This window comes from Zootoca vivipara, chromosome 12, assembly GCF_965207765.1.
Source record: "Zootoca vivipara chromosome 12, rZooViv2.hap1.1, whole genome shotgun sequence".
Classification (NCBI taxonomy): Eukaryota; Metazoa; Chordata; class Lepidosauria; order Squamata; family Lacertidae; genus Zootoca; species Zootoca vivipara.
The window spans coordinates 41,107,229-41,135,176 of record NC_142595.1 but is presented as its reverse complement, the minus strand read 5'-3'; the positions used below and the strand labels follow the sequence as shown (position 1 = coordinate 41,135,176).

Genomic DNA, 27,948 nt, shown 5'->3' with positions numbered 1-27,948 from the left:
GAGGGGAAGCCGCGCGGCCGGGGAGGAGGATGCTGGTGATGATGCTGCTTCCCCGGGTGGGCAGGGCGAGAGCGGTCCAGGGCCGTGACGAGCGCCGGAGCCCCGACGTTGCCAGGGGCAACCTTTGTGGCCGGCCGGCCGGCGAGCGGGCGGGCTCTCGGCGGAGGCGGGCGCCCCATTGGCCGGCGTGCCCGTGACGACACCGTCGCTCTCCCCGGAGGCCGGTAAAACGGCCGCCTCCTGCAGGGAGAAGCACAGTTCTCCCGGGAGAAGAAAGAACGGAGGGTCCTGACGGCGAGAAGCAAAGAAGCCCCCATCATCAGCCAGAATCCGACATGGAGAGAAGCGGAGATGAAAGGTCAGAATGATCCCGGTTGCCCTATATGTGATATTATACACATATTTGCGCGCATTACACACATACACACGTATATTGCAATATATATGTAATACGTGGATTATGGAGTAAAACCGGGGAGATCGCGCCTGCAAGTGGCTCTCCTTGGATCGGTTGCTTTGCAAAGGGTCAGGCGAGGTGGGGCGCCATCCCCCACCATTTCAGCACCCTGCCCCGCGGAAGCCAAAAATGTAATCCCACGCCGCGTTTTCTACCTCGCATCTTTTTGTGTAGGGCTTTTGATTCCCCCCCCCCAAATGGTCCTACTCTCTTAGCGACGGCCCCGAAAGGTAGGGCTGTTTTAGTGTTATCCCCCCGCCAAAAAAAAAAAAATTGCAGAAATAAGCTGAGGGGCTCGTTCAAGATGGGTAACAACGAAGCAGGGGGTTCCCTGATCTGCCAGCCTCGTGTCTCCTAGCGGTCAATTGGAGGTTGCGTTGCATCCCCCTCCCTCCACTCCCCCCAACCCGCTTTGGGGGGGGGGTCTTTCCAGATGTTTCCTTCCTTCCTCTCCTGACATTTAGGGTTGTGGGTTCTAATGATGCCCCCACTGTCCATTGTGGTGGGTGCAGGGGCGCGGTGTCAACTTGAATAAAATATTGGGGTGGGGGTGGCAAGCAAGCCCCACCACATATAATTGATAACAAGACACACCATTTGAATGGCAGTGCCCATCAGCTTTGGGGGGTGGGTGGATGAGCCCCTCAGATATTTTATTGGGGGGCAAAGGCACCCCAGCCCCTTGGAGTTGACTGCTAGGGGTGGGTGGGTTGTGGTGGGGGTCTTACAGGGAAGATCGAAGCTCATACCGTGGTTGGGACACATGGATCCTGAGAGGATGTGGTGGCCTGAAGCCCTTGGGACAGAGTAGCTGAGGGGAACGGGATTGGGTCTTTTGTGTATAGTAAGTGAGGGAGAGCCTGTGATGGGGTGGGGTCTATTTGGGGGTCTGGAATAGGGGATTGTACTGAGCAATGGGATCAAGTGGGAGCTGATAATTTACATAGTGCTTTAATAGGAACGCTATGGGAGATTTGCGCAGTTTTCCCTCACTCCAAAAAAAGAACTCTCTCTCTCTCTCTCTCTCTCTCTCTCTCACACACACACACACACACACACACACACACACACACACACTTGCACACACACACACACACACACACACTTGCACACACACTTGCACACACACACACACACACACTTGCTTTCCTGTCTTTGCCCCACCCAGCCTACAAGCTTCTCGGGTAGGTCTCCTCTTCCCACTTTTATTTTCACAACAACCCTGACAGGTAGGTTAGGCTGAGAGATAGTGACTGAGCTCAAGGTAACCCTTCCTACCTGTGAGCTTTGTGGCTGAGTGGGAGGATTTGAACCTGGCTGTTCCTGGTCCGCGTCCAATGCTCGAACCCTTAAGAACAACCCTTTAAAGTAGGCTAGAATGATTTCCCTCCAGATTTCGGGGGGGTGAGGGAAAGAAGGGCTGAGATAGGCTCAGGAATGATTGAGCGGCTTCTTCGTACTTTACACTATTAATAACTAGAGGGAAGGGTGAACAGGTCATGATGAAGAACACTAGTGCCCTTCTGAAGAGGAAAGGAAGTGGCTTTTTTACAGATACTGGAAGGTCAGGTTTGGGTTGATAAAACGTCAGATCTAACTTGGGAAAGACCCGGACATAACACCCCTTGAAGATGAAATACTTTACAGCCTAGTTTCTGACATGAGACATGACTCACGTTCCTCCAGCCATCTGCACTTCAAAAGTTGTCTCATCTCACCCCCTGTGGTTTAGAAGCTGTGGAGACTCTGCCTTTGCTCTTGTGGTTGTGGGGAAGCACTCTGCATGAGTTCTAAAGCACTGCTTCCCCCACATCCCAGGGCTGGGCTTTGCTATGGGGAAGCTGGTTCTTACGACCAAAGCCCGGGTGAAGTTCGATTCAAATCAGACTCTGGTTGTCCCAACCTCTGGAAGACAAATTTAAGGGGTTATCTTGCAGTGGTGGCTGGGGGTGGGGGCAGAGGTTCAGAGAGAGAAGCAGGTGAGAAATTGGCTTTATGGGTTAGGAAGCAACTGTTGGCAACCTCTTGATTTCTCATTACTTCCATTTCTCTTACATCTCAGCTTATCTGTAAGTTCCTTACGCAGCCATACCAGTTTCCATCTGCATTGAATGGTTGTCAAGAACGACCATTTGTTTTCTCTTTCATAAGTTCACCAATTGCAAATTCAATATTAGGCAAGCCTGGTGGTTTTCCATACTGTTTAACTTGGTTTGCCCAAATGGAAGTAGAATAAATAGGCTAATTCAGATCACTCCCTAGGGCAGGGGGTAGCCTACATGTGTCACAGACAAAAAACAACTCATCAACTCTGACCACTGACTGTGCTAGCAGAGGCTGATAAAGAGTTGTAGTCCAAACAGCTGGAGGGCACCACCTTGGCAACCCTTGCTGTAAGACATGAAAAAAACACCGGGTGCAGACTTTGGCTACTGCCCTATGTACTGTACTGTATATATCATGCCTAGTATGGAAACATCTCATTGCGGTTTACAATGAAATCCACTGAAATCTAGCAACAGCAACTTATTTTTGGGAAGGTGGGTGGTGGGGCCAGGGGGGAGAGACAACTGATTTGGTGCCTCCTTTTCTTTGGCAGCAGAGCTGCTAAAGAGAGAGAAAGGATATATCTGGGTTGTGATATGGCAAGTCTGCTTCCAGCTGTTCCTTTGAACCAGGGATGAAGAAACTCTGGTTCTTCAAATGTTGCTGGGCTATAGATCTCATTGTCCCTGGCCACTGACTGGGGCTGATTGGAGTTGTAGCCCAACAATGTCTGAAGGGCAGCCGACTGATCTGGATAAAGACCGCAGTGCTAAGAAAGTAAGAACAACTGTGGTGGATTAGGTCAGTGGCCCAATCTAGTCCAGTTTCCTGTTCTCTCAGTGGCTAACCAGATGCCCCAATGGAAAACTTGCAAGCAGGATCCAAGCACAAGAGCACTAACCCCTCCCTCCTGCCACTGGTTTCAGAAGCATTAATGTCTCCAACTATGCAGGCAGAGCAAAGCCATCATAGCTAAGTGGCCATCGATAGCCTTAGGCAGGCATCCCCAAACTTTGGCCCTCCAGACGTTTTGGACTACAATTCCCATCATCCCTGACCACTGGTCCTCTTAGCTAGGGATCATGGGAGTTGTAGGCCAAAACATCTGGAGGGCCGCAGTTTGGGGTTGCCTGGCCTTATGCCTACATTTGAACTCTGATCCTCCTTCAAAGCCTTTCAAATTGGTGGCCACCACTGCTACTTTTAGAAGTGAGTTTCATAGTTTAAATGTGTGAAGAGGTACTTTAGTTCATCTGTCCTGAATCTTCCAGCCTTCAGCTTTATTGGAAGCCCACGAGTTTTAGTGTTATGAGAGAGGCAGGCCACGTTTTCTCCATTCACTTTCTCCATGCCAAGTATAATTTTATAAACGTCGTATCATGTCGCCTTTTCCTCCCATTTTCTCTAAACTGAGAAGCCTCCTCCTCCAAGGCTGCAACCTTTTCTCCCAGGAAATTTCTTCCTAATAAATTTCCTTAGGAACCCATTGACCTGGGAATTGGTCCCCATTGAACTGACTGGAAATGAATTCCCCTACAGGCAAGTATAGGGACGTGGGTGGCGCTGTGGGTTAAACCACAGAGCCTAGGGCTTGCCGATCAGAAGGTCGGAGGTTCGAATCCCCGCGATGGGGTGAGCTCCCGTTGCTTGGTCCCAGCTTCTGCCAACCTAGCAGTTCGAAAGCACGTCAAAGTGGAAGTAGATAAATAGGTATCGCTCCAAGCGGGAAGGTAAACACCGTTTCCGTGCGCTGCTCTGGTTTGCCAGAAGCAGCTTAGTCATGCTGGCCACATGACCTGGACGCTGTCTGCGGACAAACGCCGGCTCCCTCGGCCAGTAAAGTGAGATGTCGTCCGTGACTGGACCTAATACCTTTACCTTTACCGGCAAGTACAGAATTGCACCATGAGGAGAGGCACACTTTAGCCCCAGGGGGACAAGTATGTTGTCATTTGCATGGAACGAAAGTGTGACTAATATTGCCTGGAACCCGATAATAAAGTATGCAAAATGTACAATTTGCATTGTTTAGTGTTGGGCCCAAGATTTAGCATGGAGGATGTGACAGAAAGTTGTATGGTTTCAGTGTAAAATATTATCTGGATTGAGCATTCTTCCTTACTTAGAGGATCTGGCACAGTTCCACTGAAATTAATGGGGGAAGCTAGTGATGATTAAGAGTACCGTTGATTTGAAGGGATACTAAGTTCAACAAACTGTGCCAACAACAAACCCAATGATCCATGGCTGAAGAGTCTTGCAAGATCCATAAGCTTGCAACTTTTTAAGAGCAACCTTTAGATAACGGTAGATAATAAATGTGAAGTTCTTCCACTGGAGAACAACAACTTGCTGACTCAATAAGGGCTGTTACTGTCCTACAAACAAACAGATTAGAGGCTCTGTCACTCTTTGGGGCAACTAGTTTAGTTTCCCTCTCTACCAGTCACTGTTAATAAATAAGGAGACCTCATTTTCCTTTTGCAGAACCTTCAATTCACTTCCAGAATGTCTTCAGTGAGTGAGGGTGGAGTGTTGGATGAATGTACAGGACCGTTATTTATGGATTAACAGGTTTTCTACCCTGTTAGTCATAGTCGCTGAATAAGAAACCAGTTTTCTTTGGACTCTGCTTGGTAGGGCGAAGGTGATGGAAACTGCTGATCTGAGGGACTGGAAGGTGGGGTATGAGTCCTTTCCAGGGGTGCTGTTTTGTAGAGTTTATATTATTGTAAGCTTGATCAGTTAGGGGTTCAGTAAAAAGAATTTGGCCTCAGTATCTGGATGCACCCTTTCCCCATAGCCTTTCCTGTGGTATATTCTTCAAAATGCCGCTACCAGTTCTTATTTTCTGAGTGGTGATTCTTAAGTATACAAGAAACAGCATAATGGAATTTATGATTGTGCAGGAGGCCTGTGCAGTAGTCATTAAAGTGGAAACCTGTTTCGACAGCAGTCATTGTTGTTGTTGGTTGGCATCTGTCTGCAAGACAACGGAGGAGTGTGCCTTTGTGGGTGAGGTCAAATCAGTTGGAGAGTTGCAGTGCCTACAGCTGTAGAGACCAATGCAGGAGAGACATGTTTTGTTGCAGCTGGGGCAGATGAAGGCATCTGGTTGTGCTGCTGCAGATATAACATAATGATCCTTCTTTCTGTGCTGCTCCCAGTAGTCGTTTTTCCTCTGTGGATACATGATCTGACTGTCTGTCTCCAGGCCCTGTGGTTGTCTGCAAGGGATTCCCACATGGTGGGGTTGATATTTCCACCCTTCCCGTCTGGTTTGCAGACATCTTTGTAACACACAGCTGACCTGCCTATAGGCCTAGTGTCGAAAGCCAGCCCCCCCATAAAGCACATATTTGGGGCACATCCTGCCATCTTCCATTCTGTGGACATGACTAAGTCAGCGTAGCTGTCCCTTGGATAGGAGTGTGAACATGGGAATGCGAGCTTGACCACAGTGCATGTGGAAGGCGTTGAGGTGTAGCTCCTTGACAGTTTTAAGTTACTTACAACTGACTTCCATAAAGCAGCATGCTCAACACGCAAGCCTAGTAGATCTCCATCTTGGAGGCTTGCCAGGTAGAACAGACCCCCCCCCCCGTTGCTCCTTGAATGAATGTTCACACCATCTTCAGTCGAGCTGAAGGCGTATGAGGGCCTTGGGGAGAGGAATATGCCAAAGAGAGTCGGGGCAAGAACACAGCCCCGTTTCACAATGCTGCTCTTTATAGGGAAGGCGTCTAAGTATCGACAGTCATACCGAACAGTGCTGTGCTTGTCCTCTTGGAAGGATGCAATCATCTTGTGGAACTTCGGTGGGCATCCTATCTTGTGGAGCAAGGGTCCTTTTTGGCTGATGAGGTCAAATGCCTTTGTCAGGTCCACAAAGGCAATGCACAAGTGGCACCTCTGCCCCCGGGCAGCTGACGCAGTGAGAAAATCCTGCCAACTGTGGACCTCTGAGCTCTAAATCTTCATCGTGACTCAGGTAGACTCTGTCAGCAGGTGACTGCAATCTGTTGAGAACTATGCAGGCTTCCCCCCACAGTATTCAGCAGGGAGATCCCGCGGTAGTTGTTACAGCTTGCGGAAACCTGTTTTGACAGCCGTTAATGCTGTGTAAACACAATGTGGGCAATGTATTGCTCATTATCTATCTGGTGTTTCTCCAGCACAAATCAGGCAAGGTTATATATATATATACTGTATACTGTATTCCAAATAATTTTGAAAGGCAGTAACATTGCCCCAACAAATATAGAATTCTGAAATACGACTCATTTGAAGGCTTTTGAATATACAATTTTTGCTTCCTTCTCATGATAAATGCTACTTCTTGTTGTCATATGGGAGGGGCAAAGAATTATGCAGGTCATGGAAACACCACTCCCTTTCCCATAGAATCCTGCTCAGATCCCTGTCCACCTTACCCTCCCAGCTTCTGAAATTTCACCTCTGTTGCCAGTTAGTCTTGAGGACTAGAAACTTGGAGAGAGAGAGAGAGAGAGAGAGAGAGAGAGAGAGAGAGAGAGAGAAGAAACGGAAACAACTATTTTTCCAGCCTTCTCCACCCAGAACCAATTCCTTTCTGTTTGACAGGTTGCAGTTATGAAATGGTGAGTGTACATTCAACCTTGAGTGTGCCACTTCCTTGTTTCCTGTAGCTGTTGACTGACTAACCCATTGCTCTGATTGCAACCACGTTTCATAGTAACCCTGTGGGGTAGCAGTTTCTTACTGCATGCTCAGTTTGTTCATTGTAAAATTAGAGGCTGAGAGACAATGATTGGCTCCATTGCATCTGATAAGAGCTGGAACTTGGGCCCATCAGTCTTTTTGGTAGGTTGCGTCAGCGGCAGTCTTGCTTCCACCTCACCTCCATCATTGCAGAGTCAATTACGTATGGAGTAGGAAGTTGCATGTGAGTAGTCCATTGGCCTGAAAAGCCTTATTGGTGTGTGTGTGACCTGCTAGGTGCAGTTCTGACCAGATTCAGCAAAACAGTTCTTGTGTTCTTATGATTCCCTGGGGTGCCAACTGTGGGCACAGGAACATTGTGTTTTCATTAGCAGGCAAAGGAGATCACTCTAGAAAGGCCTTCTCCCAACCTCAAGCCCTACAGATGCTATTGAACAATACGTCCCATCACCCCTGACCCCACACCAATGGCTCTTTGGGTTGATCTAGCTCTTACGATCTTTACAAGTGGGACCTGCAAATAATAATAATAATAATAATAATAATAATAATAATAATAATAATAATAATAATAATAATAAATTATTTATACCCCGCCCATCTTAAAGATTAAAAGTCTTCCTAAACAACAGGGCTGCCTTCTGCAGTACATTCTTAACCCTCTTCCAGGTGCCATCCATTCCCTTCTCCAGGATTCCATAAGCTGCAAGGCACTCTCAAGTAGCCCAATTCAATCTTCCCCCCTCCCCAGTTCCTGTTTCCCAAATGACATTCGATATTACGTGGCTCAACTATGTTGTGCACTTCTGCATATCTTGGGCTTGCATGCTCCCTCTGGGTTCTCCATGACCTGGGTTTGCTATTGGAGGGAACAATGGCTATTATTTGCTCATAAACTGGGTCCTCCTGGCGTTTATCTCTTCTTACTAAGAACGGGTTTGCTGGATTAGACCAAAGGTCCATCCATGCTCAGCATTCTCTCACTGCCCTCCAACTATCCAAAGCAGACAATGAGGGCAGCAGGAGTGGTGCTGACGCAGAGGTACAGTGCGTAATGCCAGCCCCGTTGGAGCAGGAACAATTCCCCACGTTCCTGCTCCTTCCTGCTCAACTTGAAACCGGAGCATGACTAATGTCCTGGGCAAGGGCGGTATTGCAGCTACAGTCACGGCAAAGGACTGCTTTGCTCCATTGAGCAAGCATGGGGAGCTTTCCGATCCTGCCATTCCCTTCCTTGCCTTCTTTCTGCCTTGCTGTGCAATGGCACAATTTCCTGCTGGGCTCTCTCGCTTCCCCCCCCCCTTTCAATTGCATCACAGGCAGGCGGCCAACGAGGAGCTTCCCTGGCTCACACACCCCTCCTGCAGAGAGGCCAATCAGAAGCCAGAGATACTGCCGCAACCCCTTTCCTCCCCCTCCCTTCCAAGGCAAAATGATGATGCAAAGGCACTCAGATCTTCAGTCCTGATGAGAAGACATAACTTCCTGCATTTCTTTTTTTGTTCTCTGACCCCACATTCCTCCCTAGTTTCCCTCCCCTTTCTGATGTCCTCAGTCTGAACCCACTGCCTCCTTTTCCTTTCCAGTGCTCTCAAGGCTTGTTCTGTAACCAGCCAGGCATGGATATTCCCATTTCCCCCCATTCCCCTGTTTTGTATTACCTGCCCGTGGTGAAGTGCTCTCTTCATTCTGCCTGGCAATGCCAACAAACTGAGCTACGCTGGCCATTGATCTGACTCTTGCTGTGGTTCTATGCCTTCATGGCGAGATTTCGGGAATGCCTTTTGGGAAAAAATGTTCCCAGCATGCTAGCTTCTTTTCCGCTGCCTCTCCAGAAATCTATCGGTTGCTCCCTCCCTGCACCCCCAGCCTTCCTCCAAAGAGGCCAGGGAGCCTTATGGGGCTCTCCCTCCTCTATTTTAAACTCACAACAACCCTGTAAAGTAGGCTACACTGGGAAAGAAAGAATGAAAGAGTGTGTGAGTCTGGCTTAGGGTCCCCCAGGGAGATTTCCCCCTGAGTGGGCCTGGCCACACTCACTGCTGGAAAGCGGCCCTTGACCGCTTTCCACTCAGGCAATCCAGCCCTCTGGTTGAACAAGAGACCTGCTCTAACCCAGCCTTCCTTTCTGCCATTGTGGCTGGCAGCACACACAGGGTGCCCTTCGCTCTCTCCCATCCAGGCACTGACCAGACCCCAGACCCTGCTTAGCTTCAGCGAGATGAGACGGTGCCCTATGTTTATAGAGCATGTGCTGAGAATCAGACGTAAAATGTTCCTGGCTGGATTTGCAGCTGATTGGAAAGGCGCAGACTGAGCCTGATCCCGTTGTGTTTGATTTGCTGTTGTACGTGCCCCCAAAGTCCAGGAACAGACTGTTGTAATTTAAACAAGCAAGTGAAGGAGAGCTTTCTGTATTGTGTAAGGGACAAAGGGATATTGACTGTTGCTGTGGACGTGTGGGGTGAAGTCAGGTGTTTGCAGCATGTTTTGGTGGGTCCACCTGACTTGCTCACTGCGTGGCCAGGAATGCACTTTTGTGTGCTTTTGTTTGGTTGTGTACTTTGAAATCTAATGGACCCTGGGGTTTTCTGGGGAGCCCTTCAGCCTCTCTGGAGTAGCTTGGATTCATTCTGGCCACACAGCACGTTCCCCCACTTCTGACTTCCTTCCAAAGAGGGGGCAATGACCCTGCAGTGCAGAGCAGAGTGTCCGGGCTTCAGGTTTGTGCGCAAAAGGGGTGGATCAGTCATGGCCGGCAGCCAGCGTCTGTCAGTCATTAATCTGGAAAGACACTGGGGAGGGAAGTCGCGTGTTGAGCAGGTCTCTGTGTTGAACCAGCCCTGAGGTCAATGGGGAATCAACTACACCTAAAGCGGTGGATGCAGAAGTCCCCGGGGTGCCCCCGTCCCAAAGGCAGGACCCCCATCACCCCCTAGATCTCCCCTTCAGTGCTGGCCAAGGCATTAACTAACACACCTTAACTAGAGTTGACATTTTAAAAAACTTGCTGGTCCATTTAGACACCAGCTCCTGCTTTTGTCTAACTCTCCCCCTTGGAGATGCCTGAAGCAGGTTAGGAACATAGGAAGCTGCCTTTAAAACATTGGCCCATCGCCACATCCTGTGTCCGTGGATGTCCCACTGCTGCATGCTGCTGCTCTGCAAAGGCTAGCCCTGTTCTCTCCCCACAGGAGTTGCTCTGCTGTGAATCAGAGACACTTTGCACATGCTCAGAAGTCCAAGGAAAGGTATGCTTTGGAAAGCTGGCTGCCAAGTAAATCCCTCCCCGCCCCCAACTTACTCAGTCAAGCAAGAAGGATGGGCAATCTCTCCCTCTACCCGCATGCAGGGCAGCTGTGTTTCTGGCAGATGTTCAGCTGGTGAAGCTTTTCTCGGTATGACTGTGCCATTTCCCATTATTTAGCTGAAACCCTGCCAGAAAATAAAACAGATTGGCAGTCCTATGAGGAAGACAATAAACCAGACTTACAAACTCTCACTGCCAGATCAAGCATTTATCCTTCTTCCTTTTTCTGTGTTTGCTTTAATCTGCCTTTATCCTCAAGGCTGCCCTATATTACCCTGATCTCATTACATGGCCGTTCGGCGAGAGCCCGCTGTCCTTCTGCATACCTCACTGCAGCAAGGTGGCTGACAGCGTACCGTTCATTTCTGCAAAAGGACGGGAAAATTATTTCCTTGCCTAAAATGCTGGAGAAATTCTCCCAGTTAGTGTAGACGGTAATGAACTAGATGGAGCAAGAGTCTTGACTCGGTGTAACACAACTTCCTATGTTCCCAAGCAACACAAAGGAGATGAAGATTTTTCCTCTCCTGAGACACCTCTTCCTCTGATGTGTTGCAGGCTCACCATTTGTCAACAGCTTTTTTTTTTAATCTGCCTGTGCTCTTCTGCCTTTCACAGTGTGGCAGATCCTAAGCAGGTGATAATACTTAGCTCCCTGCCCTGAAACTTGTGCGGTGCTGATTTCTCTGCAGATCTAACTGCCCTGAAAGGTACAAGGACAGTGCAGATTTTCTTGCCCCCCCCCGTCAGTTTGTAAGCTGACATGGCAAGGAGGGGGGAGCCAACACACACAGGATCTTTACAGGTTCCTGGAACAAGTCCTGCCCCCCCCCATACTCTGTGGTGTGTCAGCTGTTTAAACGGGTGGGAACATGCTCTGCCCTTAGCAGGGGGAAGACATCAGTAGCAAGACATGATGAGCACAACTTTGCCCCCACTACATCCCGGCCCGCCGGATTTCCTTTTGCAAAAGCCCAGCACTACTACTGGACATGACGTATCGTGAAAGCATTGCAGACATCCTTTTCGAGAACTGTGTATGACTGTGTTAGGGACAGACATGAGAGCGGCGGGGAAAACGTAACACGCGGTTGGCAGTCACTTCCTGTTGCACTTCTCCTTCCCCAGGTTTCTACATGAAAGCAGTGCTGCAAATCACTTTTCCGTTTCTGATTGCCAAGAAGGGCTTCTTCTTGTTGTTGTTGTTACTGTACAAACCTATGAGTCAGCTGAGTTGAAGGTGCCAGACTCTTCCTTCACTGGAGGTTTTTGGGTGGCTGCCTGCCAGGGATTCTCTAGCTGTGATTCCTCCATAGCAGTGGGTTGGACTTGGATGAAACCCTTTGGGTGTCCCTGCCAATGGTTCTACGTGACTTTCCGCAAGTAAAATAAAAAAATGCATGCACACGAAAGCTCATGCCAAAATAAAAAACTTAGTTGGTCTTTAAGGTGCTGCTGGAAGGAATTTTTTTATTTCCCCCCCCCCCCGACTACGTCAGACCAACACGGCTACCTACCTGTTTCTGTAAGTAGAGTCCATTCTGATTGGCTCTTTCATGCAACTCCACCAGCCAACTCCAGAGCAGGAAAAAAAGGGAGCCCGTTTAAATAATACAGCGGAATCAGCCGGAAGAATAGCATGCCCTTCAAGGGTCCTGGTTTTCCCGGGACATTCCCGGAATTGCAGAAGCTGTTCCCTGAAAGGTTAAAAAGAGTTGGGGAAGGGGGTCACTTGCTATAAATAAAGGGTCTAGCTCTGCCCCTCTCATCAGGTGTCACCTGCCATCTAAGGCCACACCGTACATTTAAAACTCTATCGTACCACTTTAACAGTCATAGCTCCCCCTCAAAGGATCCTGGGAACTGTATTTTGTTAAGGATGCTGGGAATTGGAGCTCTGTGAGGGGTTAAACTACAGCTCCCAGGATTCTTTGGGGAAACCGTGACTGTTAAATGCTATAAATGTGGTTTAAATATACGGTGTAACCTAAAATGGTTTGGCCCATCCTCAATAGTCTTATTTTGTTGAGTGTGTGTGGATCAGGGTTCAGTTCCGCTTATTTTGGGGTAAATGTCACTGTACGAGGAAGGTGTTCCTGTGCTGCTTGGCTTTCTAAGTGGGTCAATAAGGCCGGTCTGCAATTTAAACCCCGTTCTAATACATTGACATGGATATGCGCGTACAGAGCTGCTTAAAGGTAAAGGGCCCCCTGACCATTAGGTCCAGTCGTGACCGACTCTGGGGTTGCGGCGCTCATCTCGCCTTATTGGCTGAGGGAGCCGACGTACAGCTTCCAGGTCATGTGGCCAGCATGACAAAGCCGCTTCTGGCAAACCAGAGCAGCACACGGAAATGCTGTTTACCTTCCCGCTGTAGCGGTACCTATTTATCTACTCACACTTTGACATGCTTTCGAACTGCTAGGTGGGCAGGAGCTGGGACCAAGCAACAGGAGCTCACCCCATCGCAGGGATTCGAACTGCCGACCTTCTGATCAGCAAGCCCTAGGCTCTGTGGTTTAACCCACAGCGCCACCTGGGTCCCTGCTTAGATGGCCCCTAAATCCCATGTGGCTTTGCAGGGACATGCAAGAAGATCTGTTTGTGACCACGGACAGAGCATCATCGTGGCCTCCTGGGACACATTGTTCATACTAAATTATAAAGAAGGGGGAAATATCTCTGACCCACACTTAGTCATTGTCCCTTCACGACACAGTCTTTGCAGTTGAGTCTCAATGTGGCTTCCAGGAGCCCCTGCCACGGAAGTTCTGTAGGGTTGCCAACTTTTCTGTCTGGTTTCTTTGCCTTTAATAGTAATGAGAAGGAACATGCCAGGGAGGAGAGTTCTCCTGAGAAATCTGCCCGGGAATGTGGCCTGTTTCTGACCTTGCCTGATGAAATCTTGTTTGGAGAACTCCGGTCTGTTGTGGGGTTGTGTCCCAGCCTGAACGTGCTTCTTGCTCGAGATGCCTCGGGAATGCTGAGGATCCCAGGCAGGCAGGATTCCTGGGTCTTTCCTTCCCCAGCGTGGTTTAAAAGCAGTCAGACTTTCTTCCCAGGGAACTCTGGGAATTGTCTCTCTCGGAGAAGACCAAGGGATCTTCTAACAGCTCTCAGCACCCTTTGCAAACTACAGTTCCCAGGATTATTTTGGTGGGATCCATGACTATGCAAAGTGGTGCAGCACTACTTTAAATGTATAGTGCAGATGGGGGCTCCAGATAATGAAAAAACCAAATTATTATCATTACAGTTCATCAGGCCTCAAGTACAGCTATGTGTTTATTTCAGTTTTCTCTTTGCTGAGTGTCAGTGGGTAGTTTTGGCTGTGGCTGACTGTGGTTTGGGTGAGAATATCATTTGCCGTGAAAAAGGAATAGGAATATATATATATATAGCAGGTAATAAGAGGCAACAAAATAAAAGTTTTTGATTGTGTTTAGCCATTAGAGGAGTGGTGCTCTTGAGGTATCTGCAGGCTTACAACAACCTGAGATGTGACACAAAAGGGAAAGGGTTGGGGAGGGAAAAGGAAAAAACCAAAACTCCAGGCACTGTTTCTTAATGACAAGCATTCTTGCAATGACCACCCAAAGCAGAAAGGAGAAGAGAAGATGAGACAAAGGTTGCTGGTCCTTTTAGGAGAGGGGATACAGAGGCAGACTTTGGTCTTTCAAATTTCAGAGGCGCCCTGTGCAAGGATCTCTCTTGCCTGTGGGATTCTCTTCCCGCACCCTTAGGAGGATGGCTGCCTGTGCTGTGAGATGCCCCTCACCTGCCTTGAGGATACCTCAGAGGATGGTGTGAAGGGAAAACTTCAGTTACCCTCACATAGAGACGGTAAATGCACAGGTGGAAGAAAGAAGCGGAGTCTTTCCAATATCTGCATTGGGGCCAATGTGTGCCTTTTTTTAAAACAAAACAAAACTGGTTCATAAATGAGTGGCACCGTTGTGCGCATAGATGATGACGCAGTTAGTCTTTGGCAAGAGCCCCATAAAAGCCTGCATTTTCAGAGAAAGGATCTTCCGCCATCCATCCCTTAGGCTTCCCACTTTATGCGGAGTCCGCGGAGGGCGAAAGATTTATACGAGATCTCAGGAGAAGCCAAAGGACAGCCACGGAAGGCAGCTTGCCAACCTGTGAAGTGTTTTTGCGCAAATAGTGTATTAACCTGCTGAACAGAGACAGAAAAACATTACAGTACTGTATAAAAGGTGTAAGTGTCCTCAGGCAAGTCTGGCGCTGGGAGTTGTTGAGAAACCTTTTTGTTTGCTTAATCCTTTCATATGATGCTCAAAGAATCAGTCACCTTCTCTCTCTCTCTCTCTCTCCCCCCCCCCCCCCGCTGTTGTTCCCTGTTAGCTCAGTAAAGTTTTTGGGGGCGACCCCCTAAAATGACAACAAGATGGCATCCTAAGTGTTGGGGATGCAGATCCCCCAAGCCAAGAGGGATCTCAAAAGAGGGTTGATGCTTACAGTGAAAACTGAGCGGGGCACCTATCATTTTTAGTTTGATAGGTGGCATGATTATGTTTATTTATTTACTGGCCCAAGGATGTTATCCCCCTCCCCCCCCCCCCCCGGCATCGCTCCCTGGAGACACCGTTCTTCTGAAGCAGCTGTGTGTGTTCTTGCTGGGTCTTTGTCCTAAGGCTCTGCAGGTGGCGCTGAGAAGTCCTGCCAGCAGCAAAAGGGCATTTAAGTAGGTTTAAGCAAGCAGATTAGGAGGTGACGTCAAGGAGCAAGGCTCGTGGATTTTCACATGTCTCTGAACCCTTTTGCACAGGCTCCCTGGTCCTTCGATACAGCTCCAGGACCCTTGTAGGTTTCAGGAGGGTCTTTCCTCATATTTGGTTCTGTTTAAGTGGCTTCCTGGCCCAGCTGCTGCCAGGGGCTGGAGATAGAAACCCTTTGCCTTTGTCTCAGGTTGCCAGGACTGGGCCCAGAGAGTGTCCTGGTATGTTCCTTCCCAGTGTTGTGGAGAAGGGAGTAATGTACCGGCACAGACCTTTTCATACTACTACTACTACCGTACTACTACTACTACTACTACAATAATAATAATTTATTATTTATACCCCGCCCATCTGGTTGGGTTTCCCTAGCCACTCTGGGCGGCTTCCAACCGAATATTAAAATACAATAATCTATTAAACATTAAAAACTTCTCTAAACAGGGCTGCCTTCAGATGTCTTCTAAAAGTCAGATAGTTGTTTATTTCCTTGACATCTGATGGGAGAGGGTTCCACAGGGTGGACGCCACTACCAAGAAGGCCTGGTTCCCTGTAACCTTACTTCTCGCAACGAGGGAACCGCCAGAAGGCCCTCGGCGCTGGACCTCAGTGTCCGGGCAGAATGATGGGGGTGGAGACGATCCTTCAGGTATACTGGACCGAGGCCGTTTAGGGCTTTAAAGGTCAGCACCAACACTTTGAATTGTGCTCAGAAACGTACTGGGAGCCAATGCAGGTCTTTCAAGACCGGTGTTATGTGGTCTCGGCAGCCGCTCCCAGTCACTAGTCTAGCTGCCGCATTCTGGATTAGTTGTAGTTTCCGGGTCACCTTCAAGGGTAGCCCAACATAGAGCGCATTGCAGTAGTCCAAACGAGAGATAACTAGAGCATGCACCACAGGTGATTTCCATCCTGTATGCAGACAGAAAGGCATGGAAGTTCCCTTTTCTTATGCAGATGTTCAGGATCCCTAGAAAGAAAACTCAGTGGTTCGGAACTGTGGTCCTCAAATCTTATGGCATAATTAAAATGGTTAGTCTGTAAGGTGCCACAACGCTTTTTTTTTCTGCAAGAGGCTGTAACTTCTCTGAAGAGGGTGCCCAAAGTGTTGCTTGTGTGGCTGGGACAGATTTGAACCTGTGGCCCTCCAGAAATTGTTGGACTCCAGCTCCCATAAACCCCAGCTAGCTAGACCATCGGGCAGGGAGGGCCACAGCTTCACTGCCTCTGCTAAGAACTGGGGTGTGACAAGCATGCAGCCCCACTTTCCCCTGGGAAACGTCAGCTGATGCGGCTAAAATGTTCCTCAGGAGGTTAAAATTCAGGGAAGGTTTATCTTTGGGGAGTTCTGTTTGCAGGTTGTCTCCTGCAATGGAAAGCTACAAAGGAAATTGCAACCTGTCCGGTTTGCCAACTGGAATTTTTTCAAAGCTATCGTCGCACAGCTTAATTTGCAGGAATGGCTTGAGGGGAAGGGCGTCGGCAGAGGAAGATGTGATTTGCATGGAGTTTCGTTGTCATATTTGGAAGAGGCTGGCACTGCCAGCTAAAATGGAACTCCCTTTAGATTATGGTATGGCGACCCAAGATCTGCATTTGGATCAGAGGAAGGAGCTGTATATTCTCCAAAAAGTGGGGACTATTTGGTGGGTATTGCCAAGGGCGCCACCAAATTCGCCAAATTCACAATGGGAACATGAGGAACGGTAGAAGCACTGGGCATTCTTGAGAGTTGTTGGTGTTTTTTTTAAAATGGAATTTGGGAGGACAGTCTCAGAAAACTTTGTGAAAAGGATATCTGAAAGCAAAAGGTAAACTTGCAAGTAAATTGATCAACGGCGTTTTTCATTTTTGAAAGCCAAAGTGGCGTGGTGGCTGGAACTGTGAGCCACGGTGTCTCGAGTTCAAATCGCACACCAATACGAGAACTGGAGCCATGTGCAGTGGTACCTCTGGTTAAGAACTTAATTCGTTCCGGAGGTCCGTTCTTAACCTGAAACTGTTCTTAACTAGAGGCGTGCATTCGCTAATCGGGCCTCTTGCTGCCGCTGCGTTGCCGGCACACCATTTCTGTTCTCATCCTGGGGCAAAGTTCTCAACTCGAGGTAACTCTTCCAGGTTAGTGGAGTTTGTAACCTGAAGCATTTGTAACCTGAGGCATTTGTAAGTTGAGGTACCACTGGTTACGACTTTTGGATGAGGAGGGTTTCTCAGCATAGCCTACCCCGCAGGGCTGTTGTGCAGTATGCATATCTATCTATCTATCTGGCCAGTATGTGTATCTATTGATCTGGAGAGTTGTGGCATTCTGTCCTCCTCTGAGGACCAGCTCCATCTGGTACGCAGGCTGAGACCCTACCTGCCCGCAGACTGTCTCACCAGAGTAGTGCATGCTCTAGTTATCTCCCGCTTGGACTACTGCAGTGCACTCTACGTGGAGCTACCTTTGAAGGTGACCCGGAAACTGCAATAAATCCAGAATGCGGCAGCCAGACTGGTGACTGGGAGCGGCCGCCAGGACCACATAACACCAGTCCTGAGAGATCTACATTAGTTCCCAGTACGTTTCTGAGCACAATTCAAAGTGTTGGTGCTGACCTTTAAAGCCCTAAACAGCCTCAGTCCTGTACCCCCATCTCTACCCCCATCGTTCAGCCCGGACACTGAGATCCAGCGCCGAGGGCCTTCTGGCGGTTCCCTCATTGCGAGAAGCAAAGCTACAGGGAACCAGGCAGAGGGCCTTCTCAGTAGTGGCACCCACCCTGTGGAACGCCCTCCCATCAGAGGTCAGAGAGATAAACAACTACCTGACATTTAGAAAATACCTACCCCGTGTTTCTCTGAAAATAAGACACCGTCTTATATTTATTTTTCCTCAAAAAAAAAAAAAAACCCACGGTGGCTTATTTTTAGGGGATGTCTTTTTTTTATTATTACATGTCCAGCCTACGGCAGCCTCTTCCTTGGTGCCCTCCAGAACTGCGCCTATCACTATGTTTTATTTTCGGGGTATGGCTTATTTTAGGAGAAACAGGGTAAAGGCAGCCCTGTTTAGGGAAGTTTTTAATCTGTGATATTTTAATGTATTTTTATATTTGTTGGAAGCCGCCCAGAGTGGCGGGGGGGGGGGTTGTTGTTGCTGTTATTATTATCATCATTATGAGGAAGGATGGGATGCAAACATAGCATGTCAATCCATAAACATTTTTTGGTCGGCAGCCATGCCCAACTTCGTGCCCTCTGAGTGTTTTGTATGTGGTGATAAATATTGCTCTACCTGACCTGGCAGGGCTATTGGAAGGATCCCTAGAGTTGTGTAGGCGAGGTGCCTCAAGCATGCAGTATGCAAATGGATTATGAATTAATGCAAATGCAGATTAATAATTAACAATTAGGAATGGTTCGTTTTGTGTTTCTCCCATGGAAAAGGAATAGTTTTGAAGGGGGCACCAGTTAATGTATTTTACTTCACTTTATCTCTTTCCCCCAGTGCCGGATTTACGTATAAGTTAAACAAGCTATAGCTTAGGGCCCCACTCTCTTGGGGCCCCTCCAAAAAAATTAAAGGAAAAAAAACTGGATGTACATTTCCAAAATAAAAGATAAAAAACAAATAAAATAAAACCTACATACAGCAACAGTGTTTTGTCTTGTGTAGGCTCCTATTTTGTTATGTGCAAATGGCTTTAGATACCTATTGGGTCCATAAATTACCATATAGCATATATTCAACACAAAAACAGCGACAAATTGTTGTTGACAAAGGACAGCTGGACATTACCTTCAGTAGCTTAAAAAGGTAAAGGTAAAGGGACCCCTGACCATTAGGTCCAGTTGTGACCGACTCTGGGGTTGCGGCGCTCATCTCGCGTTATTGGCCGAGGGAGCCGGCGTACAGCTTCCAGGTCATGTGGTCATGACAAAGCCGCTTCTGGCAAACCAGAGCAGCACATGGAAACGCCGTTTACCTTCCTGCTGTAGTGGTACCTAGTCATCTACTTGCACTTTGACGTGCTTTCGAACTGCTAGGTTGGCAGGAGCTGGGACTGAGCAATGGGAGCTCACCCCGTTGTGGGGATTTGAACCGCCGACCTTCTGATCGGCAAGCCCTTGTCTCAGTGGTTTAACCCACAGCGCCACCCGTGTCCCCTTATCAAAGCTAAATCCAGCCCTGCTTCCCCCCCCAAGAGCTTAGTGCAGTGTGTACATCCTTTTCCTCCTGTCCCATTCCACCTTATCCTCACAACAACCCTGCCTAGGTAGGGCAGACTTGAGAGTTATTATCTGGCCCAAGGTGACCCTGTGAGCTGCATGGCTGATGTTTGTAGTTGACAAAGCTTCAGGATTACCAGTAATCTGTTCCTCGCTTTGTGTGTGTGCTTGTTTGCTGCCCCCTAGTGGCATGAAGTCTGCCCTGCAAACCCCAGCTTGGCCAACATGTGCATCTTTTTCTCAGGTACACTTACGAAGACTGCAAGCGGACGGCGGACTGGCTACTGTCCCACACCAAGCTCCGGCCCAGGGTCGCCATCATCTGCGGCTCGGGCCTCGGAGGGTTGGCTGACCTCTTGAAGGACCAGGTGGCGTTTGAGTACGGCAAAATTCCCAACTTCCCCGAGAGCACAGGTAAAAAAAACCCACAAAACCACGGAACGGGTGGGGTCGGATGTACTGTATGGCAGCCACTAGGGGGTGCTAGTAAGCAGCAGCTGGAGGAGGCGCTCCTGTACAGCACAGTGGCCAATAGGGGGCATCAGCGAGTCCTTTAACACTTTGCTTGCCCTCATTCCAGTTGTTGGCCATGCCGGAAGGTTGGTGTTTGGGAGCCTCAGTGGAACTCCAAGCGTGGTGATGCAAGGCCGCTTCCACATGTACGAAGGGTACCCGCTCTGGAAGGTGAGTCGCTCCACAGAGCTGCAAACCTTTCAAAACTCGAGAGGTGTCCAGCTGATTCAGGAGTGGGGTGGTCAGTAGTAACGAAGAATGATAAAAAAGATACGGTAGTGCCTCTGAGCCTATGCAAAGTTCCTCTTTGACTTCACTTTCCCAACACATCAGGGAATGGGATGACGGGTGAAGACGGTTCCACGAAATTCAGCCAAAATTTAGCCTCATCAATCCCGCTTTCATGGTTCCTTGGGCATGTGCAGAGTGCAGGGGGACCTGAGAGCTGAAGGCGAAGAGTTTTAGCTTAGGACTGGGCGTAAGGTCCAATTTCAAATCTCCATTCTGCTGGTTGACTTTGAGCCAGTGATGGCCTCATCCTAGCCCGCCTTGCAGGGCTGTTGTGTGAGAATTGCATTGAATGCAGGAGGGCTGGCGCTGCCTGCCAGTGTCTTCCCCTGACATCTCAGTATTGTGCTTGAGGAACTCAGCGGAGAGGAGGATGCGGATGAAGCAGCTAGAATTTGTGTGTGTGTGTGTGTGTGTGTGTGTGTGTGTGTGTGTGTGTGTGTATTAATGCTTTATTAGAAGAATTTTATTTATAAAAAGAAAGAATGATAAAAAAGAAAAGCGTGAATGAAAATAGGAATAAAAGAAAAATACTCAATTCATTTCCATATATTAGTAAACAGATACGTATAATTATCCTAGTACAAATATCTTTATCAATAACCTAATATCTTCTGTGTAAAGTTGTTCCAAATATCACATTTTTCCAAAGAAAATCTGTGTCTACAGTATATGCAGTCTGTGCATAAGTTGCTAGAATTTGTTGGTCCCCACCTGTCACTGACTCCAGCTCCACCTACTGTATGGGCCCCAGCCATGGCTGGTCACAAAGCACCCTTCTACCTTTCCTGAGTGCCACTTCTGCCCCTCCCTCCCAGGTGACCTTCCCAGTCCGGATCTTCCGTCTGCTCGGTGTGGAGACCCTCATTGTCACCAACGCGGCTGGGGGGCTCAACCCCGAATACAAAGTGGGGGACATCATGGTGATCCGTGACCACATCAACATGCCAGGCTTTGCTGGGCAGAACCCCCTGGTGGGGCCTAATGACGACAGGTAAGGTTGTCCTTCCTCCCTGAGATGCAACAGGTTGGCCCCAGAGGCTCCCTTTCCCTCTATTACGGTGGTTGTGGAGAACCTGTGAGCCTCCCAATGCTGCTGGACTCCAGCTCCCAGCAGCCTCCAACCAGCATGGCCCATGGCCAGGGATCATGGGAGCTGAAGTCCAGCAATATCTGGAGCCTTGCAGGTTGCCCACCCTTGCCTTCATAGGAACATAGGGCTGGTGGTTCTCCAAGTCCATCTGTTTGAGCTTCCCTCCCAGAGGATGGGCTTTTAACTCACCCAGTGCTGCTCCCACTCGCAACAAGTCAGGCTGTTTGGGAGGCAGCATCACCCAATGGGTAGAGCTCATGCTTTGCGTGCAGGGGATCCTAGGCTCAATCCCTGGCTGCTGCGCACAGTGGTTGGCCACTGTGAGAACAAGGTGGTGGACTAGATGGGCCATTGGCTTGATCCAGCAGGCTCTAGTTATTTTCTTAATGTTCCTTCTCCTCCCTCCCCTCACCCACAGGTTTGGGGTACGTTTCCCAGCCATGTCGGACGCCTACAACGAAGACTTGAGGAAACTGGCCCACACGGTCGCGTCGGAGATGGGCTGCTCCGGATTGGTGCGCGAGGGAGTCTATTGCGCCTTGGGGGGTCCCAACTACGAGACCATCGCTGAATGCCGCTTCCTTCAGCGCCTGGGCGCTGACGCCGTGGGTCAGTCGGGGGTGGAGTGAAGGGGGCTTTTTGTGGGAGGGGGAAAGAGGTATATTGTGCCATTTTGAAAGTAGGAATTCTCTGCCACCCCATGTTGTTGGCTGCCTCTAACCTGGGGTAGCAGAGCCCATACTTGTGTTTGCCTTGGGCAACCATTTTCATGAAACAGACAGCAATTAAGCAGGTGCCGTTTTACTTGGCGCTGCAGCAAATGGTGTGGGAAAGCCCTCTCTAGGGCGGGGCTATACAGAGCACAAGTTGGGGTGCGCTGCCATGACCTAATACACCCACATATTTAAATCCCCCCCAGGTGTTGTTGGACTACAGTTCCCATCATCCCTGACCAACCTGCCAGGGGGCCGATGGGAGCTGGAATCCAATAAGATCCGGAGGGCCACTGGGTGCCCACCTCTGATGCAAGACCCCTGAGTGTTTCACTCCAACCCAGGGGTGGGGAACTTCAGGCCTGGCCCTCAGGCCTCTCAATATGGCCCTCAGAACTCTGCCCAGATGCAATTGCGGCCCTCTTGCTGAAAATTATTTTCCGCCCCTGCTCTAACTTCTCAACCCCACCCCCCGCTTTATTTCCCCCTCAGGCATGAGCACCGTTCCTGAGGTGATCGTTGCCCGCCATTCCGGCATGCGCGTCTTCGGCTTCTCCCTCATCACGAACAAGGCCGTCCTCGACTACGAGAGCACGGAGAAGGCCAACCACGCCGAAGTGCTAGAGGCCAGCCGCCAGAGCGCCCGCACCCTCGAAAAACTGGTCTCCCTGATGGTGCAGCGCATCGAGCGCAACAACAACTTGGCCTAGCGGGGTGCCCCTGCCAATCTCTCGCCAGCAACGTCTTGTCAAGCGGGAGACCACACCCCGCTTGCTGTCTTGTGACGGAGAATCGTGTGCGGACCAGGCTGCCCCCCTGAAATATTCTTCCTTTGTCGAATCCTGCTGCTGAGTCCTCTACTGTCAAGACGGTAGTTGGAAATGTCGTTCCGCTGCAGTACCTTGACCGTCTCTGGCTACCCATCGAGCGCCTCCTGTTTGCGTTTCTGATCTCTAGCCTCTGAGACGGTGCCGGTCCATCTTTGTGTGTTTGCGTGCGAGTCTTTCTCTTGTCTCTCTCCTCGTATTTCAGGATTTTGTGTATAGCTCTTAGGTTCCCCTCCTCGTAATCCCTGCCAGGGCGGGAATAAGGTTGCCAGTTCCGGTTGTCTTAGATCTTACGGGCCTCTTACTAATTCACCTCTTTCATGGCACTTAGCTTTTTAAAGGTCGAACTACAGAGAGCGGGCTTCTGAAACCCTGAAAGCTTCCATTTGGCCTTTCAAAATGGCCGCTCTCTCGCCAGCAGGTTCCTCAGGTAGAACCCAGCTAATACTGTGCTGCTCGCTTGATTGTGAAGGCCAGGATTTCAGTCCCTTGGATGTCAGGAAGCTCACTTTGCCTTGAGGCATCCTTTGTAGGATGTCTGGTTGAACTCGATGGGCCTTTGGCCTGATCCAGCAGACTCTTCTTACGCTCTTTAAGTTTGCTAGAAAATGGCGTCTTTGTCTCCCTCAGAGATCAGTGCTTCCCCTCAGATCAAACAATGGCCATTTCTCCTTCAAGGATATGTCTGTGTTTGTGTGTGTGTGTGTTCATTTAGTCCCCTTGTTCGTCTGTTTGAGACATCTTGTTAGATTCTATGCCTCTCCATAACTGTCGCTTCTTCTCGGCTTCCTCCGGAAGAGCTTTATGGATGGAGATGGTAAGGAACTTTTGTTCACTCAGAACACATTAAGGGGCAACCAGCCTTGCTTTGTCCCCAACATATCGGCCCCAAAGGTGGCTAATATTTGGACTCTAAATATCCAATGAATTACTCAGAACTTGGGTACATCTGTGCACAATAAACCACTAAGGCCTCAATCTCACAAAGAGCAGCAGATTGGGGTAGCAAGCTTTTGTTTGGATCCGTTTTTAATGGCAGATGCGCAGCTGACATGACAAAATGCCCCCCCCATGAGTAAACAATCCCTGCATGTGGAAAGCTAGCTCATCATGGAGCTAGCTGGCCTAGAATCCTGACCTGCTAGTTTTCTATATGCAACAATATTTTTTATTAGTTTGCATTCAGCGACGGAAGCCTGAAACAGCTTTGCCACCTCTACCCCTTTGTGACAAAGTACTCCCAAGGTCCTGCCGTCTCTGTGCCCATCTTCAGCCTTTTTTAAACAAAAATATTATTAAGTGAAGGGGGTTGGTTTTATGTTGCCACCCCTCTAGGAACCAACATGATATCTGCTTCTCTGTCAACTCTTTTTTTTTTTGGTGGGGGGGCCTCCAAAACCCAACAAGCTTTCCCATCTGGATTACCACTGGAAGTGGCCAGTGGTAGTATGGGAATGGATGATCGATTTCCTGCCAAGACCCATGGGATTGACTCATGGATATTTCCCCCAAAAGTCATCATTCTGCGGTGGAGAACGCGGTTGGACCATTGCAACCCTGGTGCAAGCGATGGGGTTCCGAGGCCACTCTCCGAACGTTGGACATCTTGGCCTTTGAGACAAACCAGCTTCTAGAGGGTGACAATGTGACACACACACACACACGTTCTTTTGGTGCTGGGATCAAGGATCCTCCTGTTCGCTGGAAGCCTCCATGCTGAGGAATCCGAGTACTTGTGAATGTATACTGTAGCCCCATCGCAAGTCTGAATTTGGCTGCATTCAGAGCTTTGCTTGTGCCTTGCCACACAGATTTGCGGCGCCTTGGTGTTGGAGAAGGCGATCCCTTTATCTCTCCCTTCATGTTCCAGGCTGGAGTGCTCCCGTTTCGGGCCTGCTGTTTTTCACATCTCCGTGACACCAGAGCAGTTTTTAAATTGGAGCGGATGACTAGAGGGCCTCAGAGTGGTTTGTGAGGGGTGTGTGTGAGCGAACCAACAAACAAAGGCTTGGTGCTAACACCACTGAGGGCAAAATAAATCACTTACTCTCCCCACCCCTGCCAAGACTTGCCCAGGGCCCTTTTGGCAATAGCTTTACTGTCTTGGCGCAGTAGTGAACCCCCCTAGCTGCTGTTTCTGGTTTGAGAGAGAGTTGTTTCCGTAGCAGGCGCATAGCTGCCAAGTTATCCCTTTTTTAAAGGGATTTCCCCTTATGCTGAATAGGCTTCCTCGCGAGAAAAGGGAAAACTTGGCAGCTATGAGCAGGCGTCAATTGCTTTCCTGTGTTGCTTGCACCAGCCTGGTGTGCTCCAGATGTTTTGGACTACAACTCCCATCATCCCCGGCCAGCACCCAGGCTGATGGGATTTGTAGTTGGCAAAAGTTAACTTGCACGCCCGGTGTGGGGAATCTGTGGGCCTTCAGATGCTCTTGGACTACAACTCCCATCATCCCTGACCATTCCAACTAGGGCTGTGGGGGGGGGGAGGAGCTGGAGACTGACAACATCTGGAGAGCCATAGGTTCCCCATATGCCTGGCTTTGGTAGGCATTACCCAACACCACAGAATTTTCGCAGCATGGAGCTTAAAACCTTTCATCCAGTTTGGATGACTTGCCGGGCCTCACTTTGTCCTGTCCATTATTTCCAGTGGGTCTACTCTGAGGAGGACTAACGCCAGATCCCAACCCTCCCATCTCACGTCAAATTCCTGTTTTAAGGCCCAGATGAAAAGTTGCCCACAGTCCTGCAGAGCAGAAGTCAGCACAGACGAGCTTTTTATATCTTGCATCTCTGCATGTGGGCTGCTTTAAATGTTGGTTTCACTGGCCCTCTCCAATCCTGGATGGGCTTGATTTCCACATAAAGCGATACATGAACTCAGGTACAGCTGCTGTCCTGCTTTGCCGACTGCGCTCAATACTTCCTCCCTGGTTTCTGCTTGAAAGGCCTCTTCCTCGTCTCTCTATTTTTAATTATTTTATTTTATTAGCAATATCAGTCACGGACCAGATAACTGCCCCCCTAAACCCTGTTGATGCTTGATGAGGCAAAGAGGAACTCTGGTATGAAGGACACAATGATTTATATCCGTTCAGCGGCTCTGAAGGATTGGAAATGATATATAAATATATCTATATATTTTTGTAGAGCATTCTGCACTTTCTTTGTTTTATTTAAATGAATGAATGGGCCTCCCTGTTTTAATTATTAAAACGTGAGTAAATAATAAAAGCTGGAATGAACAGATTTGACGTGCTTGGCTTTGCCTTTTTTTGTCGGATCAATTCACTGTGGGCAGCCCTGCAGTAAGACGGATGGAAGGAGTCTCAAATCTTCCATTCTTGGGCAAGGTGATTGAGCGAGTGGTTGCTGAACAACTCCAAGCACGCCTGGGAGGATGCGGACCATTTGGATCCCTTCCAATTGGGATTCAGGCCGCATCATGGGACTAAAACGGCCTTGGTCGCACTGGTTGATGATCTTTGGCGGGCTAGGGACAAAGGTGAGAGCTGTTTCCTAGTTCTGCTGGATCTCTCAGCGGCTTTTGACACCATCAACCATAACATCCTTCTGGACTGTCTAGAGGGGTTGGGAGCTGGGGGGACTGTCATACAGTGGTTCCGCGCCTTCCTCCTGGGCCGTGTTCAGAAAGTGGGGGTGGGGGATGAGTGCTCAGACCCCTGGGCTCTCACTTGTGGGGTGCCTCAGGGTTCCGTCCTCTCCCCCATGCTTTTTAACATCTATATGAAGCCGCTGGGAGAGATCATCAGGGGGGTTGGGCTGGGTGTTCATCAGTATGCGGATGACACCCAACTCTATCTCTCCTTTAAATCAGAACCAGTGAAGGCAGTGAATGTCATGTGTGAGTGCCTGGAGGCGGTTGGAGGATGGATAGCGGCTAACGGATTGAGGTTGAATCCTGACAAGACAGAAGTACTGTTTTTGGGGGACACGGGGCGGGTGAGTGTGGGGGACTCCCTGGTCCTGAATGGGATAACTGTGCCCCTGAAGGACCAGGTGTGCAGCCTGGGAGTCATTTTGGACTCACAGCTGTCCATGGAGGCACAGGTTAATTCTGTGTCCAGGGCGGCTGTCTACCAGCTCCATCTGGTACACAGGTTGAGACCCTACCTGCCCGCGGACTGTCTCACCAGAGTACTGCATGCTCTAGTTATCTTCTGCTTGGACTACTGCAATGCGCTCTACGTGGGGCTACCTTTGAAGGTGACCCGGAGGCTTCCGATTCGTCGCGCTGGTGAAGTTGGACGCAGGGACTTCGTGCTCTGAAGTCCCTGGCTTCGTGGAGGGGGGGGAAGTCCGCAGAGCGAGCGGACTCCCCGAAAAAACACCGAGTAGAGAGTCCCGGTGACAAAGTGCCCAGCTGTTTGCTCCGAACGCGAATCCTCTGCTGCCCGAGAGCTCAGTAGAGCAATCGAGAGCCAGCAGAGTGGAGTCGCAGGAGCCATTTTTGGGTTTCATCTTACCTCCTTGAAGTGAAGCTCCGAGTCCTCAGCCTGCAAGCGGCGGATTCTTCCAAGGCAATAAAAGGCAATAAAAGAAGGCAATAAAAGAAGGCAATAAAAGACTTCTTCAAAGTAAGTTAAATCTCTTTTCGGATCTTAAAAATTTTAAATTTGAAGATAGGAAGAGATTCTAAAGTAACGGAAGCCGATCTCTTCCAAATGGACAATCGGGAGGCGCATTAAATATTCCCAAGCCGAAAAGGGAAAACTTCTTTCAAGATTGCGGACCCGAGAGAAAGAAACACTTTTCCAAACCTCCCCAGCCCCCCGGTGTCGTTGCCCCTTGAGGTTCAGCAGCAACAAGGGGGAGGACGTTTCGACAGCTGTCAAAAGCTGTCAAGTTGTTAAAGGGCTAAGAAAGATGATTTTATTCCTGTGAATTGGAAAAATTGATTCAAAAGGTTTTAAAAGGATTTAAGCGGACTGTAAATTTGAAATCTGATGAGGTTAAAGACAAAGGATAAGAACAGCCAAGATGGAGCCGAAAACGTTGTAGAGAGGAATTTTCCAGTACCCTTCT

General features: G+C 49.2%; 1 protein-coding gene across 1 annotated transcript; it reads left to right on the top strand.

The window, feature by feature from the left end:
* On the top strand, nt 1-26,151 carry PNP (purine nucleoside phosphorylase). The gene is made up of 6 exons (XM_035135495.3): nt 1-358; nt 19,711-19,880; nt 20,047-20,150; nt 21,086-21,261; nt 21,779-21,969; nt 22,566-26,151. The coding sequence occupies exons 1-6, from the start codon at nt 336-338 to the stop codon at nt 22,781-22,783; spliced, it is 882 nt and encodes a 293-aa protein (XP_034991386.1). The 5' UTR covers nt 1-335; the 3' UTR covers nt 22,784-26,151.
* Nucleotides 26,152-27,948: the final 1,797 nt, after the last annotated feature.

What these genes read in the sequence shown, in the direction of transcription:
- PNP (XM_035135495.3), top strand. Translation starts at nt 336, where the DNA reads ATGGAGAGAAGCGGAGATGAAAG. An exon ending in GTGGGGCCTAATGACGACAG is followed by an intron (nt 21,262 to 21,778) that starts GTAAGGTTGTCC and finishes CCTCACCCACAG; the next exon opens with GTTTGGGGTACGTTTCCCAG. An exon ending in CCTGGGCGCTGACGCCGTGG is followed by an intron (nt 21,970 to 22,565) that starts GTCAGTCGGGGG and finishes TTTCCCCCTCAG; the next exon opens with GCATGAGCACCGTTCCTGAG.